The sequence below is a fragment of the Pholcus phalangioides genome, unplaced genomic scaffold (assembly GCF_987345545.1).
Source record: "Pholcus phalangioides strain wild (caught in Gottingen) unplaced genomic scaffold, Ppha-v1.0 ptg000022l_1, whole genome shotgun sequence".
In the NCBI taxonomy this organism is placed as follows: Eukaryota; Metazoa; Arthropoda; class Arachnida; order Araneae; family Pholcidae; genus Pholcus; species Pholcus phalangioides.
In genome coordinates, this window is record NW_028301615.1 from 24,319,883 (window position 1) to 24,338,476 (window position 18,594).

General features: G+C 37.1%; 1 protein-coding gene across 1 annotated transcript in view; it reads left to right on the forward strand.

Annotated features, from left to right (window-relative positions):
• The window catches only part of LOC149070042 (uncharacterized), a 49,974-nt gene that overhangs the window by 11,131 nt on the left and 20,249 nt on the right, over window positions 1–18,594 (forward strand). Inside the window, exons 3-4 of the mRNA XM_089250082.1 lie at window positions 1,999–2,084; window positions 17,996–18,088. Of these exons, the coding sequence (XP_089106208.1) occupies window positions 1,999–2,084; window positions 17,996–18,088 (179 nt within the window). The remainder of the gene's footprint in view (window positions 1–1,998; window positions 2,085–17,995; window positions 18,089–18,594) is intronic.

Consider the following 18,594-nt stretch of genomic DNA (forward strand, 5'->3'; position numbering starts at 1 on the left):
GGAACCACGGTAACCAAAGTAAACATTCCAATAGTCATTGTCGAGGTCCAGAAACCACTGTCACTTACAGTTTTTCACCCAATTCGGTCATTTGCCCCGCCCTGGCGTACTTTTAAAGTAGCTTATCGTTCAGGTACGGCTCTGTTTGGTATTCAGGGTGAATCCGACCTATTCTACCAAACGAAAGGGAGGGTGATAGACGAGCCCAAAAATAGATCGTGAAGCAGCCCACCAACCCTCTGCGATCTCAAACCGTTTTCGAGTTATGGTGAATAATCGGTTATGAAAACAAAAATGCGTCAAGTCTGAAAAAAAAACCCAAATTTGTGAAGTTTTCAGACCTAAACACAAACTAAGTACACGTTGTTTGGAAATCGTAGAAAAAATCTCATAAGGTCACGCGAATTTCATTTAAATATCTGTATTTAATGGCGAGCTAAAGGCGCTGAAAGATTGGCAAAGTTCAAAATCGAATTGTTGCCAAAATTTTTCATCTCCAATTCTGCAAACACCGTTCTAGCTACAATCTGTCAAATTGGCCAAAAAATTGTCTCTATTCCACTAGTTTCCAAAAGAGCTTGCAATAAATCATATCGGTTTCCTGGTTTTCAGTGAAATTCAGTCTTGTCAATTTTCAGTATTGTTTACAGTACATCGCTGAAATCAGCGTTTGTCGTAGTAGGTATTCGACGGAAATGATTGAATTTACACAAAAATTCCTATAACGTGACACTACATTCATCTACAGGATGTCCATATTTAATGGCGAGCTACAAGAGCTGAGAAATCGGTGAATATTCGCCAAAACCTACTAAAATTACTTCTATGAACGCAGATTTCAGTGATGTATTGCAAACAAACGACTAAATTTCTCCTGAACTAGATGACCAATTTGGTTCATTCTAAGCTCTCTCGAAAGCTGGTAGAATGGACACGTTTTTGGCAAATTTGACGATTGTAGCTAGAAGAGTGTTCACGGAATTGGCAATTAAAAATTTTGACCACAGTTCGATTTTGATCTTTGCTAATCTTTCAGCGCCTGTAGCTCACCATTAAAACCAGTTATTTCGATGAAATTGGTGTGACTTTATAGGATTTTATCTGCGCTTTCCTAATATGTGCTTAATTTGCGCATAGATCTTTCAGAAACTTCACAAATTCTGTTTTTTTTTCAGACTTGACACATTTTTTTTTCATAATCAATTATCCATTATTACTCAAAAACGGTTTGATATAGGACAGGGTTGGTGGGCTGTTTCATGATCCACTTGGAGTAATCCATCACCCCCTTTCGTTTGGCATAATAGGTCGGATTCACCCTGTATATGCAAAATTTGACGGTGATTGGTCGGAAATTGTGGATTTGTTATAGAGGACATGTCCTCTATAAAAAATGCACAGTCACAGAGAAAATCAATTTTATACTCATACTAGCTATAATACCCGGTGTTTTCTTCAATTGCTGAGAGGATTGAAAAAGTGAAAAACCATCATAAACTAATGAACTATTATGCATAATACTGACAGCACGAAAGGAGTGACAAACCATTGTAGAGGCTTATGCCTGAAAAGTATTGCTAAGTATGGTAACCAAAGCAAACATTCCGAAAGTCGTTGTTGATGGTCAGAAACCATTGTTGCTCGATAGATTTTTTGCCCATTTCGGGCATTTTCCTAGCTCTGACGAACTTTTAAAATAGCCTATCGTTCAAGTAGGGTTCTGTGTGGTATATACTCAATGCATAGAGAACATACACACAGACACACGAAATCAATTTCATATATATAGATTAGTCCAGAATGATCGGAACAACACCTCAAATTGCAACGTTTACTCTTCACACTCTGCACACTTAGTTGTAGTGAACTATTTTACCATTTTTTGGCCAGGTAAATACACCGCAATGATAATATTTAACATCTTTTATAATTTTTTTTTAATTTACATCCAGGCAAGAGATGTAATGATTCTATTCAATTTTATTTTTAATGTTGTAGGTGTCATGGTTCTCAGTCTCCTGATAGTGACATTTGCTGGCGTATGTGTAATTACTTCGATCCTTCTCATCGTTGGACTTTGTGTGGTATGATTGGATTTTTTTTCTCAAGAATACCTTATTACATAACTGCAACGCGCGTCCCTCACATTTCCACCCTATCTCTTTGACTCCTGAAAAGTTCTTTTACCCCCCGAATTTTCACCATAATCACAAAAAATCCCTAATTTTTTTTTTTTTTTGGGGGGGGGGAATTGTTTTCATAAAACTTTATTAGAAAAAGGTCTGTGAACTGCCCCTCCCCCTCCACCACCAAAACGATGTCACATGCATAACGTTTGATGCCACCATTTCGCCAAGTCATAACGAGATAAAATGTTTAATTTCGGCAAAGAAAAGATGAAATTTATCAATTTATCAAATCGGCGCTGATTCAACCTTTCGACAGTAGAATCGATGAAATCAGTTGTGCATTAAGCTTATCCCGTTTTTCGGCCCGATACTGATTCTGATTCGAGTGTAGCAATGTTAGTTAATTTTATCAATTGTTGAGCAATAATTCACACGATGTCCCATATTCATTTGATTGGTTAACATATGAATTATTATCTTAAAAAAGAAATTTCCGATCAATTATTGGTGGTTTTGATTCATTTAGCTTATTTTCCCCCCAACTTGGCACTTATTTTTCTCATCTGTTTTTTCAATTTTTTTTTTTTTAATGTGGTTTTAGATCATTATCAGAACTTATGTTTATCATTCCACTGGAGATAGCTGAAGAAAAAATCTCTACGCGAGATTTCACTTTCATTTAAAAATTTTATTTTCGTTTGGGGAAAAATCCCTACTTTGTTTACAATAATCCCTCTTCAGACACACACACATTGGGTCAAATTGAAATTTCCTACAAAGCCCGTGGGCCACCAACTCGTGTAATTTAATGACATCTTAATTGAAAGGGGCCAGCGGGATCCCGAGGTGAACAGAGACTTTTTTTATTCTTGAACTATTCCTTGTATTAATTATAAATTTTGATTAGTTCTGAAATAATTATTTTTCACTAATTCTGAAAAAGTTTTCGATTAATTACTGATTGAATTAATTGATTCTGAGAATTAGTTTCAATCTGAAATCACTTTGAATGGTTCTGTAATTATTTATTCTGCTTATAATTCTGAAATTATTTTCCTTCTCCACATATCTTGAAATCACTTCTTTCAATAATTATGAAATTATTCTTTTAGTGACTGTGAAGTACTTTTTATCAGAAATTACGAAATTATTTTTCTCTCATTGATTTACGTATATATTGTTTTTTTACTAATTCCAAAATTATTTCCTACATTTATTCTTGAATTACTTCTCTCATCAATTCCAAAATTATTTCTTTCATCAATTTCGAAATTGTTTCTTATTATTTCTTTAATTAATTCTAGAATTAATCGTTTTTCAATGTTTTAAAAAATTTTCTGAAAATGATCGGCTACGACAAAAAGCTCAGCAGGCCATGCCTTGAAGTTCCATAATGTAAGGTTTTGGTACGAAATTTATGTCTGCGAAATCCTTCTAACATTCGTTCTGTTCTGGAGGGTTGGTAGCTACGTTATTATAACATAATTAAATTTAAGTGAAAGTTTCGGATATACTTTGTACGCTGTAGATTACAATTTTTCTACTTGTATGGATTTTAAAACTCCGTTTCAGAGTAACTTAAAATAACAGTTAAGATTACAATTAAATTTTTGTATACATAAAATTTAGGTTTGAATAGTACCTTTAAGTCTGTGTAGATTAAATAAAATATTCATGTACCTTAAGTATGTAAATAGATCATTTCTCATTTGGTTTAACAGAATTCAATAAAGATTAATCGAAATTCCATTCATGTAAATATATCTTCACTGCAAATAAAGTATATTTGCTAAGGAAACAACTTTAGATTTCATAAATAGTTTCGTTTTCAGGAAGAATATTTTTCGAATTAACCAGCGATTACCTGAGCAGATTTTCAGCACGATCATGTGAATCACTTGCCTTGGCCCCCCCCCCCCCATAATACGGAGGTTTTTAATTTGAGCGACATTCATTCACTTACAAATCGAGCGTCTTTAACCCTAAGCAGGGTTGGGGGAGGGGTCGCCCTCTGATGCCTGCTGTGCCTATGGGCCATTCAAGATAAGTTCGGGTTCCAGTGATGATTTTAAAACTTATCCAAAAATTGTAAGGTAATATTTTAATCTCTTAGATGAGATGAATATCGAATTAGCGATTATGTTACGTTGAATGAGTGATTTGTATGGTTTAAATATAATACTGGAAAGCTATTCCTGGTTAATACCTGCTGGAGAAAAAGGTAACAAATCTGAAAAGCTAGTTTTTTAAATTATGAAAGAAGTTTCTGCTTCTCTTTGTGTGCAATTCTATGAAAATCGCGTTGTTCCGGTACTAAATAAATACTCTACAAATTATGTTTTTTTTTTTTTTCAAATTTTCTTGAAAATTTTGATATTTCGAAATTTTAATATTGTATATGTGTAGAAGCCTTGCATTTTAATTACAATTATCGAAAACAATGACATAGTATACGGTATTAACCAAAATTCTTTAGAATTTGTAAAAATCTATAAGAGAGAGAATACTAAACGAACATGTTTGTGCAAAAACTCATGCCACCACGAGTTAGGATTTAATTCGACAAAAAAAAAAAAAAAAAAAAAATCCACCGAAGAGTGGCCCCGTCTCTGCCATATTATTTGGATATCTATGTCTATATTCGAATGTTAATTTTATTTCTATGTCATAAAGTGGAAGCCGCCTATTTCTTCGTTCACATAGAAATAGGCTGCTTCCTCGGGTTCCCCACGGGCAGCTCAGAGGTTCTATCCGGCACGCTCCAGATTTCCAAACAATAGTATAGAAATTTTCAATTTCAGTTATTCAAAAAAATTATTTTAAGGGGGGGGGGTGTTTCTTTTGTTGTACAATGTAAAATATAGTTGTGAGAATTTAAATAGAAATTGATTTATAAAAACTTTTGCACACATGCAAAAAAATGGAACACCTATGCCTTGGATACTGAAAACATACGTGCTAGTAACGTCAGTGACCAAGCGGCATCCTTCTCGATGTGGAGGTGTTAAAGAATGATGAGAAACTTGGACAATCAAAGTACTTAACCCATAAGATAGGGCCTATAAAGATGCTGATGTTGTTGACCATTCGTGAAAATTGTTCTTACAAATCTAATTACAACTTTGAATGGGGAAATCTTCCCGTTTGTAATCTGTATGGCAAATGTCAGCTACCAATCTGTGAGGCACACAGAAAATACTGCATTTTTCGGACAAAAAGCTTAATCAGGCATCGAAGCAGTCTGTGTCTGGTTCTCAGAATGGTGTGGTACTGTTTTCTAAGGAAAAAATAAGCTGTTTCGATTATTTCCTTGCTTTTTTTATTTCTATACATTTCTTTTGTTGTTGGAGTATTCACTTTTTTTAAATTTGTAAATAAGTGTGAAAATTTGAATTTCATCATGAATAAGAGACAAGGGACTTTGTTCAATTTTAGAGTTAAAAAATACGGTATCGAAACAAACTAAAAATACTGATTTCCCCGAGTCAAGCCCGCAGGACGACCATCTTCAGTTCCAGGACATGCATAACGAGGAAAAAATAGCTAATGTCACTCAGAAAAAAAAGTCAGCGTATAAATACAATGAAGTTTATTTGAAATTTCGTTTCACATTTTTTGTCCTGATACCGACCAATTTTCAAGACTTCAATGTGTTATTTGTGCTACTGTTTTGGCAAACGAAGCCATGAAGCCATCGCGTCTCACCCGAGATCTCAGCACGAAACATCCTGATTTTGCGAACAAACCTATTGACTTCTTAATGCGCATAAAAGGTGCTGTTCAAGCAGAAAAGAAAATTAATTCTCGAATTTCAACTATTGACGATTCACTACTAACGATATCATATATGATTTATCAATCATATTTGATATCGTTACAAATAGCCTAATACAAAAAACCGTATACTATTGGCGAAGAACTTATCAAGCCTTCTTTGATTACTGCTTGCCGAGAAGTATTAGGCCAGTCTGCGGCAAATAGAATGGAAGACATTCCATTGTCAAATGACACCATAGAAAGGCGCATATCCGACATGGCACTAGACACCAAAATGCAACTCGTAGAAAAAAATTAATACGTCAAAATTGTTTGCAATACAACTGGATGAATTCACTGATGTTCAAAGCCATGACATTTTGCTCACACGTGCATTCGGTTTATTGATCACATTGATAATGACGTAAAGTCGTAAAGGAAGACATTTTGAGTGTTCCGGAATTAGCTGCAAACGCAACCTGCAAAGAAATTTTCAAACTTTTCGGTGATTTTATGAAAGATAAAGGACTGGATTGGCAAAATTACGTTGGAGTTTGCATTGACGGTGCCTCGAATTTAACAGGTAGACATTCGGGTTTAGTCACTAGAATCATAGGTATGGTGAGTGAAAATAACTTGAAACCAACGCATTGTTTCATTCACAGGCAAAACCTGGCTTTCTAAAAGATGATTCCCGAGCTTAACGAAGTCCTGTTGCAATCGATTAAAATAGATAATTTCATAAAAAACTTGCTTTGAATTGTTGAGAGTATTGTGCGATAAAATGGGCACTTATCACAAAAATATACTTTTTCATTTGGAGTTCGTTGGCTGTCCCGAGGTACAGTTCTGAAGAGGATATATGAACTTCGATAGGAAGTCGAATTGTTTCTTAGTGGTAAAAAAAGTGATATGTAACACTACTTTCGAGATAAGAAGTGGGTAGTCAGGTTGGAATATACTTCAGCGACATATTTTCTTCCATAAATGAGATTTTGAAACTTCAAGGATCAGAAACAACGATGTTTCATTCTTAGAATAATGTTGAATCATTTAAAAAAAAACTCAAATTCTGGCTGAAAATGATTGGTGAAAATAATTATGAAATGTTTCAGTTATACTCGGATTATATTATAGAAGAAGATACGTGCATTCAAGAACCCTCATTCCAGATGTTATCGAATCGCATTTAAAGATGTTGCTATTGTCGTTTGAAAAATATTATCCGGATCACGAGGACCCAAGAGAGAAATATATGTGGATCGTGAATCCTTTTCTTGAATACGAAACGACAGCAGCCCTTTCTTATCAAGAAACCCTTGGACTAATTGAATTGAAATCCGACAAACAACTGGAAAGAACTTATAATTTTACTAGCCTTGCAAATTTCTGGATAAAAGTAAAAAACGGATTTCCAAATTGGCATGAGATGCCGATGAGACTTATTCTTTTGGTTTTTTTTTTACCACGTGTCTTTTTGAAACGGCTTTTTCCTACTATGCTTGTGCTCAAAACAGAGAAACCATTTAAAACTTTTTGACTGTCTCCGTTTGGCTGTTGCTTCGATTCAGCCCAAGATTAAACGAGATAACGGGCAGAAAACAACAACAGTAGTCTCATTAGTGCCATAATCCATGGTAAATCACTCTTTTTAAAGTTCTAATTTTTGCTAAACTGAAGTATTTCGTTTTTAAGTTGAGATATCAATTTGTGCTAGTATATTTGTGTATTAAATTCAGAGATTCGCGAAACCTCATTTAGATATTTTAATTAATATATTCATTTTCCTATTTCTAAAATATCTAAAGGGGAAGACGTTGTAGCTAGTGTTGACCCTGACATCTCTCTTCCGCTCAACTGATTTTTTTTTTTTTGGAGGAATTACTATGTGCACAGATTTTTCTCATTGATTTTATGTCGTAACTAAGAACACAAATGCTCAATTTAATTACATACTAAAGTGACCATGGTATAATATGAATTTTAGATGATTAGAGAGAGAATGTATGTATTTTTAAGCTGTGGAATATAATATGTTTAACACAATTATTTTATCTTTCTTACTCAATAAAAACTTTGAGCTCGTTAACATCCCTCACTAAACACGTAAATAAATCGACACATATTAATCGATGTATGTGTAATTAAAAATTTGTTTTTCATTAATTGGTCGAGTTAACTACATAAATAATGCGGATTTACTCATTAACAGTTTGTGATTACTACAGTAAAAGTTCGTATAATTTCATATTTTTTTATGTTTTTCAAATATTTCAAATTTTGTACGACTATACTCAAGACCGGGCCCTCGAGTCATGAAAAGATAATTCGCCGGGCCGCTTATATCAAAAAGGTTGAGAACCACTGCTCTACAACAACATCTTTTCTCGATACCGCAGAGTATCGTTAAATTGAGGTTTCACTCTATTTGATTGTGATTTGCGAAAAAGTTATCCTCGCGAACGAAGAAATTTTTTAGTGCTGAAAAAATTTTTCAACTTTTTTTTCGATAGAGGGCACAGGCCAGTCCTGCTGGAGTGATTGGACAGGAACCATTCTTCAAAAGGTCCGAAATGTTCGTAGAGCTTCAGCCCATGATTCGTATGGCTGAGGTAAAATAACTTCACCCATTGTGCTTTACCAACTAATGTAAACATCACAATGAAAACCTTATGTAACCGTCTGCATCAAGAAAATTCAGAAATCAGCTGTTGACAGTACACCCTGAATTTTATAAGACCCTGATTTGCATATTCCCAAGTGATTTGCTTTTGTGCAGTGACCTCTATAGCCAAAAATTTGAATTTTTTTTTTCTGTACCGAAACACTCACACCCCCTCCCCTTCCCCGTGAGAATAACTTTTTTTCGCAAACCGCCAATACCAATGCCTTCAATTTTTATGAATTTTCAAACTGTTTACGAATTTATGGAGGCACCCTATACAATACAATTCAAATCTTTAAAACGGTGCCTCTTCACCTCATTGGATGCATGGATTGAAAATCCAAAAATCAGTGGTGAAATGCAATTTGTATTTCAAAAGAGCGAAAATAATTTCCTGTTGATTAATGTGCAAAAAAAATTTTTTTTCATATTAAATTCTTCTTAAATTTTCATTTTCCCGCTCCCATTGAAACTCATATATTTTAATTTAAGGAACTCGTTCGTGTCCAACCGAAAGAAAGAGAAAAAAGTAATTTTCTTTCGATTTGATGTAAGCAATTGAAAGTCTTCTTCGGAAAAAAAGAATGAAAGTAAATGAAAAAATATATATTTCGAACCCATAAAAGTGCTTTTTTCGAAATTTGTTATAGATCTAAAAACAGATTTTTGAAAGTAAGGTTATTGATAGGATGTGTGTGTTTTTTTTTTCCTTTTGAGCCAAAAGTTGCGAAATAAATGAAGAAATATTTATGTAGGTTCTTTTCGTTGTGAAAGTTATTTCTGAACTTGCCGTAGTGTTAAAAGTCTTCACCTGAGAAAAATATTATTTTGGTATTTGGTACGTACATTCACGCCAAAGGGATTTCAAGATAATGTTTGAAAAACAAGAATTTTCTATAGAAGAAACTCAATATTTAATATAATAAAATTTATTATGAGCAGCGTGGGTGGATATTGGGAAGCGTCTCGCTGCAGTGTTGTGCAGGGTTAAGCATTGTCAGAACGCGCATGCGCGCGATTGGTGCATGCCTTTCTGGCGACTTGGTTTGCGCTGACATATTTCCTGGCGTCGTTTAATATAATGGATATAATTAATTCTACGAAGGTTCACCATTCACAGTGGCTAGAGCGTGAGACGTACATAACGGGGGTTGTGAGTTCGAGCCCCACAAACTCGGCTGAGGTTTTTTTTTTTTCCTCATTACCATCTTCGTTTTTCAATGTGTGTGTGATCTTAAATTTTTTTTTTTTTTAATTTTTCATTAAAATTAAATTTTTTTAAACCGTTGCACAGGTTAAATGTGATTCATTTACATCACCAATCGCCAGAGGCATTCCGCTTGTGATGAAAACAGAGTCAATATTTTCAGGTCCGGGGACAGGGGCCCCTTTATCAGTCCGAGGAGCAAAACGACGTCCGAGCGTAGCAAAGGGGCGGGGTGGCGAAGCCGTTTTGGGGCCGTAGTACTGAGGGTAATACGGTACATACCGTATTACCCTCATTTAACGCTGTTCTTTCCTTAATTTCCTCTGTTTTTTCGAATTCAAATCTCTCTGTGAATATTATTTTTAGAAACGTGGAACTTTTTTTTTCCTTGGCATCAGGAGAGACAGGGCAACAAATTTCTAACTAGGTTTTGGGGCACACGGGGACTGTATAAAAAGTTAATTTTCTTTTATTTTAATAACTATACAACCCCTTGAAACATGAATGGCGTATCTGAGTACTATATGTTATTTGGAAACTTTTTCTAATTGGAAAGTATACCTCTAGAAAAAATTATTCGCCTGTAGAATGCCATACCTCCGTTTGCTATGCACCCTGTATATATAAACACACGATCTGTGAATGCCACGAATGTAAATTAACGCAAAAATGAAAATTTCTAACTCATGAAAATTCAGAACGGAAGAAAATTTTAAACTAATGGAAAAATTAGTTTCAAAACTAATGAAAATTAGGACCTAATGAAAAAAAAACAATCTGGAAAAATAATGAAAATTAGAATTCATGAATTAAAATAAGAATAATGATTGAAAAATATATATATCAGCACCAACAAAAATTCAGAATTGATGAAAGAAAAATGAGAAATTGATGAAAATTTTCAAAAATAATGAAAATTGCAGAATTAGTGAATTAATAATTACAAAATTAGTGAATTAATAATCACAAAATTAAGGAGAGAAATAGTTACAAAATTAAGGAGAGAAATGATTACAGAATTAAGGAAAGAAATAATTACAAAATTAATGAAAAAATAATTACAAAATAAATGAAAGAAATATTTCTGGAATTAGTGAATTAATAATTACAAAATTAACGAAAACTGAGAATTAATGATAGAAATAATTCCAGAATTAATGAAAAATGGATAATATCAGAATTAATGAAAGAAGTAATTCCAGAATCAGTGAAAGAAATGATTCTGGAATCAATGAAAGAAATGATTCTGGAATCAATGAAAGAAATGATTCTGGAATCAATGAAAGAAATGATTCTGGAATAAATGAAAGAAATGATTCTGGAATCAAGAAATAATTCCAAAATTAATGATTAATGAAAAAAATAGTCACAGAATTAATGGGAGAATTAATGAAAGAAATAATTCAATAATTGGTAAAAATTTAGGAAAACTAATAAAAGAAATAATTTAAGAATATTGATGAAAGCATTTCATAATTCCCCCCCCCCTCCCGTTTGATTTGGCACTTTGGGTCCGTTCGGCTCACAGCTAGAATCCAAAATGCATTTATTGACCCTGGGCGGCGGGACGTTCCACTTCTCGAGACGAATAAGTTTCTGTAATATGTATAAATTGTTTTATTCTATTTTTAAATTCAGACATCACCTTTGTTTTACTTATTGAAGAAAAAATTGAATTGATAAAAAAAATTTCACTTTTATATTATAAACCGTGAGTGCTGGGCCCCCCTCGAAGTGCGGGGCTCGGTGCGACCGCACACCACTGAGGGCGGCTCTGCCTCAACACGGCAAATCTTTTTAGACAAGGGCTCTCAAAAAAGATATATGTATGCCCATATTGAGTTGGCCTCTGACCTTGATGCGCGAAGGGAGGGTTCATTTTCCAAGGGGGGAAAAAAACTCGCTAAAATAGTTCAGAAGCCGCCAACCGAAAATATCAACTTGCTTAAGGTGACCATGCGTCCCGTATTTCCCGGGACAGTCCCGGTTTTTATTGTTTTTCTGGCCGTCCCGACTTCTTGGTAAAAGTGTCCCGGTTTTTCCCGTTTTTTACAAGAAGAATTTTTCTTCTTTATTGAAGTCAAAGATTGAAATTATTTTTCAGCTTATAATTATATTATGATAATTACAACTATAAATTAAGAATATTAATCTCCCACATTTGTCTTGGTGAACGCTTTATTTCGTGGAATTCATTTTAATTCACTGTAATCTGCAGTAATGCTTCATTCCCCACCATTATGATTTTTCCGTAATTTCAGTAATATTTGGTAACTTTGTTTATGTTTGGCGTCATTTTTGGCGATAATTGGCAATGCCCGGTATTTGGTATCCTAATTTCCCGTATTCCTCTCGAGAAAATATGGTCACCCCTTAAACCTGCTCCTTTTCCCTGTGACCTTTTTACCGGAAGAAGATAAATGGAATCGCCCATCGTGACGTTCCATGACACCATGACGTAGCCAGAGGCCAAACTCAGCCAACACCTTCTAAAGCAGCTTCTGCTCTACAAGGTGTTTGTTGACTCAGAGTTTGTGTACAATAACGATGGTATCCCTGTAGCATATCTAAGCTTTATTTTATTTTAAAGTTATGTTGGTTAGTGGTTAAAGTTATGTGGTAATAAAGATCTATCAGAGCCTTGTCGTGCCGCTTTGATGTAAAAGAGTTTTGACCTTTTTCTGAAGTTAACTATGTTTAAAAGGGACTGGTTTCTCTCTAATGTGCAATCCATCGCCCCACATAGGGGGAGCTCACATGGCTGGGGCCCGGGACGGATCTCATCATTTTTTGCTTTTTCATGCTATTAATTAACTAAAGAAGGGGCCCGTTAAAAGTCTAACCGAGGGACCCGCAAAAAATCCCAGCCTAGAGGCCCTCGCTACAGGATGTGGGGGCCATGGTGCAATATTTTATGCGATCTCCTAATTAAGGAGCAAATTATTATACCACCTCAGCACAGTAAAACTGCGGCTATTTTTATTCTCGCGCCATTGAAGCAGATTTTACTTTAAACATACATTTGATTTTTTGATAGTTTGTTCATTGAAGATAAATTAGTTCAGATAAATAATTGCTAATAAATTCATTAGTTAAGGTTGTTGAGTGTGAGAATTTTTATTTATAATAAGTTGATAGAGCAAATATATATTTAGTTAATTAAATTCGAGATACTAACAACTTTGGCTAATAGATGGCACCAAAGTCCATTAAAAAGGTGGTTGTAATGTCTTTCGCAAACATGGGTCAAATCACATTGCAATGAATTCGACACGGTCCAGCACTTCCTAGAGATAGAAGGCCTCTGCACTGTTTGCCATAAACGTCATTCAGACTACCTAGCAAGTTTGCCACATTTTGAAACACAGCATCCTATTTCGTTTCTTCTTATTTTGGCGTAGAATCTTCCTAATTGGTTCACAAATACCGCATAGTGATTGGATGTGGGGCATAGAAATCGCCAATTCTGAGCCCGATTATTTCTTTGCCTCACAATGATAATACTGCTTTACCGCACACCAACTCCGGTCATATATCGCCATACGGCAATTTCCAACCAGCGGACTTGGGTGGGAAATGAAGGTGGTCGCCCCAGGTTCGGTAGGTAAAGAACTTGCTTCTAACGTTCTATGCCCGGATTCGAACCCATGGACCTTGATGGTAACCTTCATAGCGGAAGAGGAGCGTCTTACCACGGCGCCACTTGGCCGCCCACAATGATGATACTGGCACGAGCAGGGAATTTTTTTTCCCCTGAATATTCTGAGGGAAAATTAACTACTTACTGATGTCACAAGCAGACTGCGGAGGCCTTCTATCTCTAGGAGGTGCTCCATGTTCGCTTTGCATATATGACAAAAATGGAAAGTTGAGTACAGTGGAGTCACTTTTCGCATTTGAGAACTCTTAACATTCTTCTGTGGAATTTCTAAACGAATTGGTGCATGCCGTAATGTAGTTCTGAGTGTATGTGTGACCCTAACGTATTTATGTCGTCGGTGCTGTGCTTGTTTTTTGGTCTGCTGGTACTGCCGCCTGTCTACCATATTTTAAAGTGAAGATGTAAATATAATCGGATTTTCATGCTATTCAAGTATTATGTTGAAAGATTACTTGCTCTCTGCGGGGAGAACAGCTCAACATTCCCGCCTCGAAGTTGGGAAACCATAGAAAATCAACTCCCAGCCGATCGACTCTGTGCCGCCACCGGGACTGGGATACGAATCCTCACGGTGAGAGCCCAGCGCGATGCCCGCACGACCGTACAGCGGCTGAGGATTCTTACTATAGACAAGGGGTGCCTATAATAAGAATCCTCAGCCGGCAAAAGACGTTCGATCCAGCCCTCGAATGGTGTTCCGGTGAAAAAGTATCAGTAGTACACGGCTTTTTCATTGAAAAAGTCCCCCCGCAGATGATAGGCAGCCTTCAGCATCACACTTACATACAAGGCCACTACTGGGAAGAGAGAGAGAGACGTGGAGCAGGTGGGTCTGGTGCCGCGGACACTGAACTAGGGGGAGGGTGCTAAATTCACCCTTTAACTGCCCCTTCAACATTGCACAAGACGCCAAAATACGTACTTTGCTCCTGCTGACAAAATCTCTAAATACGGCCCTGCTTACACAGCACGATTTTGAGTCAGTTGATTTTATATAGGGAAAAATAGATGATATTTATCAATAGAAAAATCATTTATATACATATAGATATTTAACTTGTGCATTGAATATTTGCCGCCGCTCGGGATTTTAGCGTCGAAACGGCGTTCCTTGATCCTTAATTGATGTTCAATAACATCGCCTTGAATGTACCTGAAAAAGAAAAAGGCACCAAAGAGCTCTCTCACTCTGACTCAGCGCCATGCCACTGCCGACCTGCCCCAACCATCCGCCCATAATACACCTGAAATTGGCCTGATCCCTGTTTTTATAACCTGCAAACAATTAATAGCACACACATTATTGAAAAATTCTTCTCTTCAACAAGTAAGTTTTGTTGAATGTTGGAAGTGCGATTGATTGTTTTTCCCCAACAAAACGTTGGAAGCAACAGAGACACGTTGTACCCTTCTTTTGCTCCTAAGTGGAGGTGGAAATTATGAAATTTCCCTACTGGCCAGCGGCGACTAAACTTGCCAGTGAACACTCACGAACGCAAGCAAAAAAAAAAAAAAAAAAACCAAGGGCCGTCTTAAGAGCATCATGAATCCCCAGGCCAAGTGATTTTTCTGAGACCCCACCTGGCAAATTCTCGAAAATTTCACCCGGATCTCATTTTTCTGAGGCCTTACTTCTGTTGGTGCACGCGGATGGGTCCATGCGTTAAGATGGCACTGCTGATAGCCATGGCCCCGCACAAGGGTAGGGCTGATAGGGCCTGGGACAATAACCGTCATTTTTTTGTTTTTATGCTAAAATTTACCATAGAAGGGCGTCGGACTTGGGGGTCCGCCAAACATCCTAGCCTAGGGGCTTGCTCTAGAATGTGGGGAGAGGAGGGGGTCATGCTGATAGCCCACCAGAGAGATATTGAACATACACTCCCGTATTAAACACATGCGACAAAAAGCGCGAATAAAAAAATATAATTTCACTCATCTATTATTTATTTTTATTAAGCGCGTGAGGTGCAAATATATGTTAAGTGAATAAGTACATATGTAAGTACTAATATATGTTACGGCCAAAGCCCGAAATAGGCCAGTTTGCGAATTATCCGGCCATTTCGCGTATTGACTTTTTTTACGTCGCTGTAAATTGAACTCCTCCTTACCAGATTATCGGCGATCTTTCGATTAATTGACGATTTCCTGATTCTTATATGATGGACGGCATTTACCGAGGGTCTCAAGCACCTTTTCCGAGTCCGGAGTGATGATGGGACCAAGAGGAGGAGGTCGTTGAGGAACCTGACGACGAGTTTCGGGAGAATATGACGATACTCAGGGAATCTCCGGTTGCATGTCCTCGGGCCACTTTCAGGATCACGAATGCCACTGTTCAACGTAGACGGCCAGGGACCCTGGTCACGGACTATCGGGATATCTTCAGTTTTTAGAATGCCACAGTCCAGCGTCGCCAACCAAGGACCGTGGTTGCGGGCCCTCGGAATGATTTCATTAGGTCATTTCGAAGGGTACTTAAGGGTCCAGCTGTGCGACGACTAACTGTTTAAGATAACAGTAGGATACTTATTACATGAGGGTCCTTACGCACAGTTATTTTCTGTCCGGAGGTGCCGATTCGTACCTCCAACCTCTTGCATGACATTCTCCTTTCACAGACCCTGATTTTGGAAGTCGTTTCACTCATCCACTGTGAAAAAATCATCACGAATCTCTGGTACAACATTTGACTACTGATTTTGTTTATAACAAAGAAACCTTTACGAGACACCCACGAAGCATTAGGGTTCGGCTAACTCCTGCACTCCCAAGGGGGGCTCACTTCTCCGCGCGCTACATTTTTTTAACCTCCTTCCTTCAAGCGTCAAGCCACCAAAACCCCACTCCACGACAAAAGGGGGACGCTCGCCCTTCGAGAGAGAAAAAGGTGACTTTCTACGTCACAAAGGTCAGGATCGAGTCACGTCCGCCGAGAGAAGAATTTCCAGGAGCGTTGCAAAATGCAAGCCAAAGCATATCGGGGAACGTTTGCAAGGGGGAGAAGAAATGAGAAGAGGATATTGTGTTACGTTGAAGTTATTAGTGCAAAAAATAGCTGCGCGGCCACCTGTGCTTGATTCGAACGTCTCCAAAAATGCATACGTACAAAATGGCAGAAAACCAAAAAATAAATATAAAGAAATGTAAAAATTCATCCACATCCAATTTCAATGCAACACATCAGATACCCCTCTGAAGATCCTCTTCAATGGCGCGAACCTAGTCAGTTTTTGGGCTTGCCGCGGTGAGAATACGTTGAACTTTCTAGAAAAGCCATAATGTATTTGTTGTCGTTTGTTAGCACGGAGCTTATTGAACAGGTTCGATCTTATTTTGAACAATACGTTTTCTTCATATACTTACATAAAGAATAAATATAGAAGCAAATTGAACGCAGCTCCAGATTTGAGTTTGTATTTATCCTCTTTTGAGCTTAATTTTTCAAAACTTTGTAATTCAATACAGTCTCAAACATCACATTAATTTTTTTCCCAATCTTACTGTTAATTTGTTAGCTTAATTCAAAAAAAAATGAAAAAAAGCAAAGTGTAATGAATTTATTTAATTTAATTCAACGCGTACCTTGTTTTGAAGTTTTTCGAAAACTGTAATGGTCGAAACAAATGGGGGGGGGGCGGGTCTGGAGGATTCGGGGTTGGGGGTACGCGGAAAGGAACCGAGCCAGCTGGGGGTGCGCGGACTGAAAAAAGTTGGGAACCGCTGCTGTAGACCACAGTTCCCAACTTTTTTTATCCCATCGCCCCCTTATTCAGAAATTTTTTCTCCATCGCCCCCCAAAGCAATATAACCCATAGGCTCCTATGTTATATCCTTAGTTTCTACCGCTGTCTGGAACATTCCATCGCCCCCAGGGGCATTAACACCCACGTTGGGAATCAGTGCTGTAAACCATAGTTTCCCAACCTTTTTTGTCCCACCGCCTCCTTCTTCAGAATTTTTTTTTCTCCCATCGTCCCCAACGCAATTTAACCCATAGGATCCTATACTATACCCGTAGCTTCTACCCCCCCCCCGAACATTCCATCGCCCCCTAAGGGGGCGTTAACGCTCTCGTTGGGAATCACTGCTGTAGACAATGACCTTCAAACACAGAAAGAAGTCGCAAAATAAAATGTCTGCGGTGCCATCTATTAGTTAAAATTCAAATTCATTTTGAAAATCTGTGTATCAAAAATGCCATTGTTACGGATGAAAGGTATCAAATGTGTTCCATACTTCTATCTATCACTGTTTCCGAGCTATGTCATTCTGAAGTCAGAGAGTCGTTTCTGAAACACCCCGTATGTACTGAGAAAAACACGGCTTTCTTAAAAAAGAAAAGAAGAAGAAGCCTTATTGACGTTATAAGAGGAGCTCTTCTAGTAAAATCCGCTCATTGTCGAGATTATTCATATACCCGTTATTATTCATGAGCAATAACGATTAGGTTAATGTCTGACAACGCTAATTAATGTTTGACTAATTGTTTTTAATAAATCACGCACTGAATGATTATGGACCGTTGGATGTTTCGCATAGAGTAATTAGCCGTTATTATTGATTGATTGTAGGACTGCCGAACGTTGATGCTGCCCTGGTTGTTCACTGTCGGTTTAACGACGTTCTTGGATATTCTACTGAGTTTCTATCTTCTTGCTGAAACTGTAAGTTTTCTTTTTGTTCTTTGACGTTTCAGTTTTCGAAACTTTTCTCTCTCACTCTACAAGAAACTATACTACAGTAATGATAAGACTTATTTTTCAAAAATAATGTACAGGGTGCCCGGACTATAGGTGTGCAAAAGTAATGGCCTATACTGAAAGAACCACACGCGAAGTTATGAAATTTCTGCTCCATCCGATGAGGTATTTCTCCAAGTTTCCAATCTAGTTCGCGCACGCGCACTGTCGACAGATGCTTTGAAAAAAAGCTGTTTGCTGCTGACTGAGACGCTGACAGCCAGCATGTGGACCCTCGTGGTCGGTTGAAGTTCCATTTCTGTGGTTTTTCAATTTCAATTTGAAATTCAAGCCGATCTCCCGTTTAAAAAAAGTCATTTCATACGCAGCAATCAGGCATACAACATTTAACCCTTAGGATGCGGGAAAGTCGGATAAATCCTTCTCTCAAAACTACAGCAAAAAAAATTTCCCCCTTTTTCTAGTTGTCA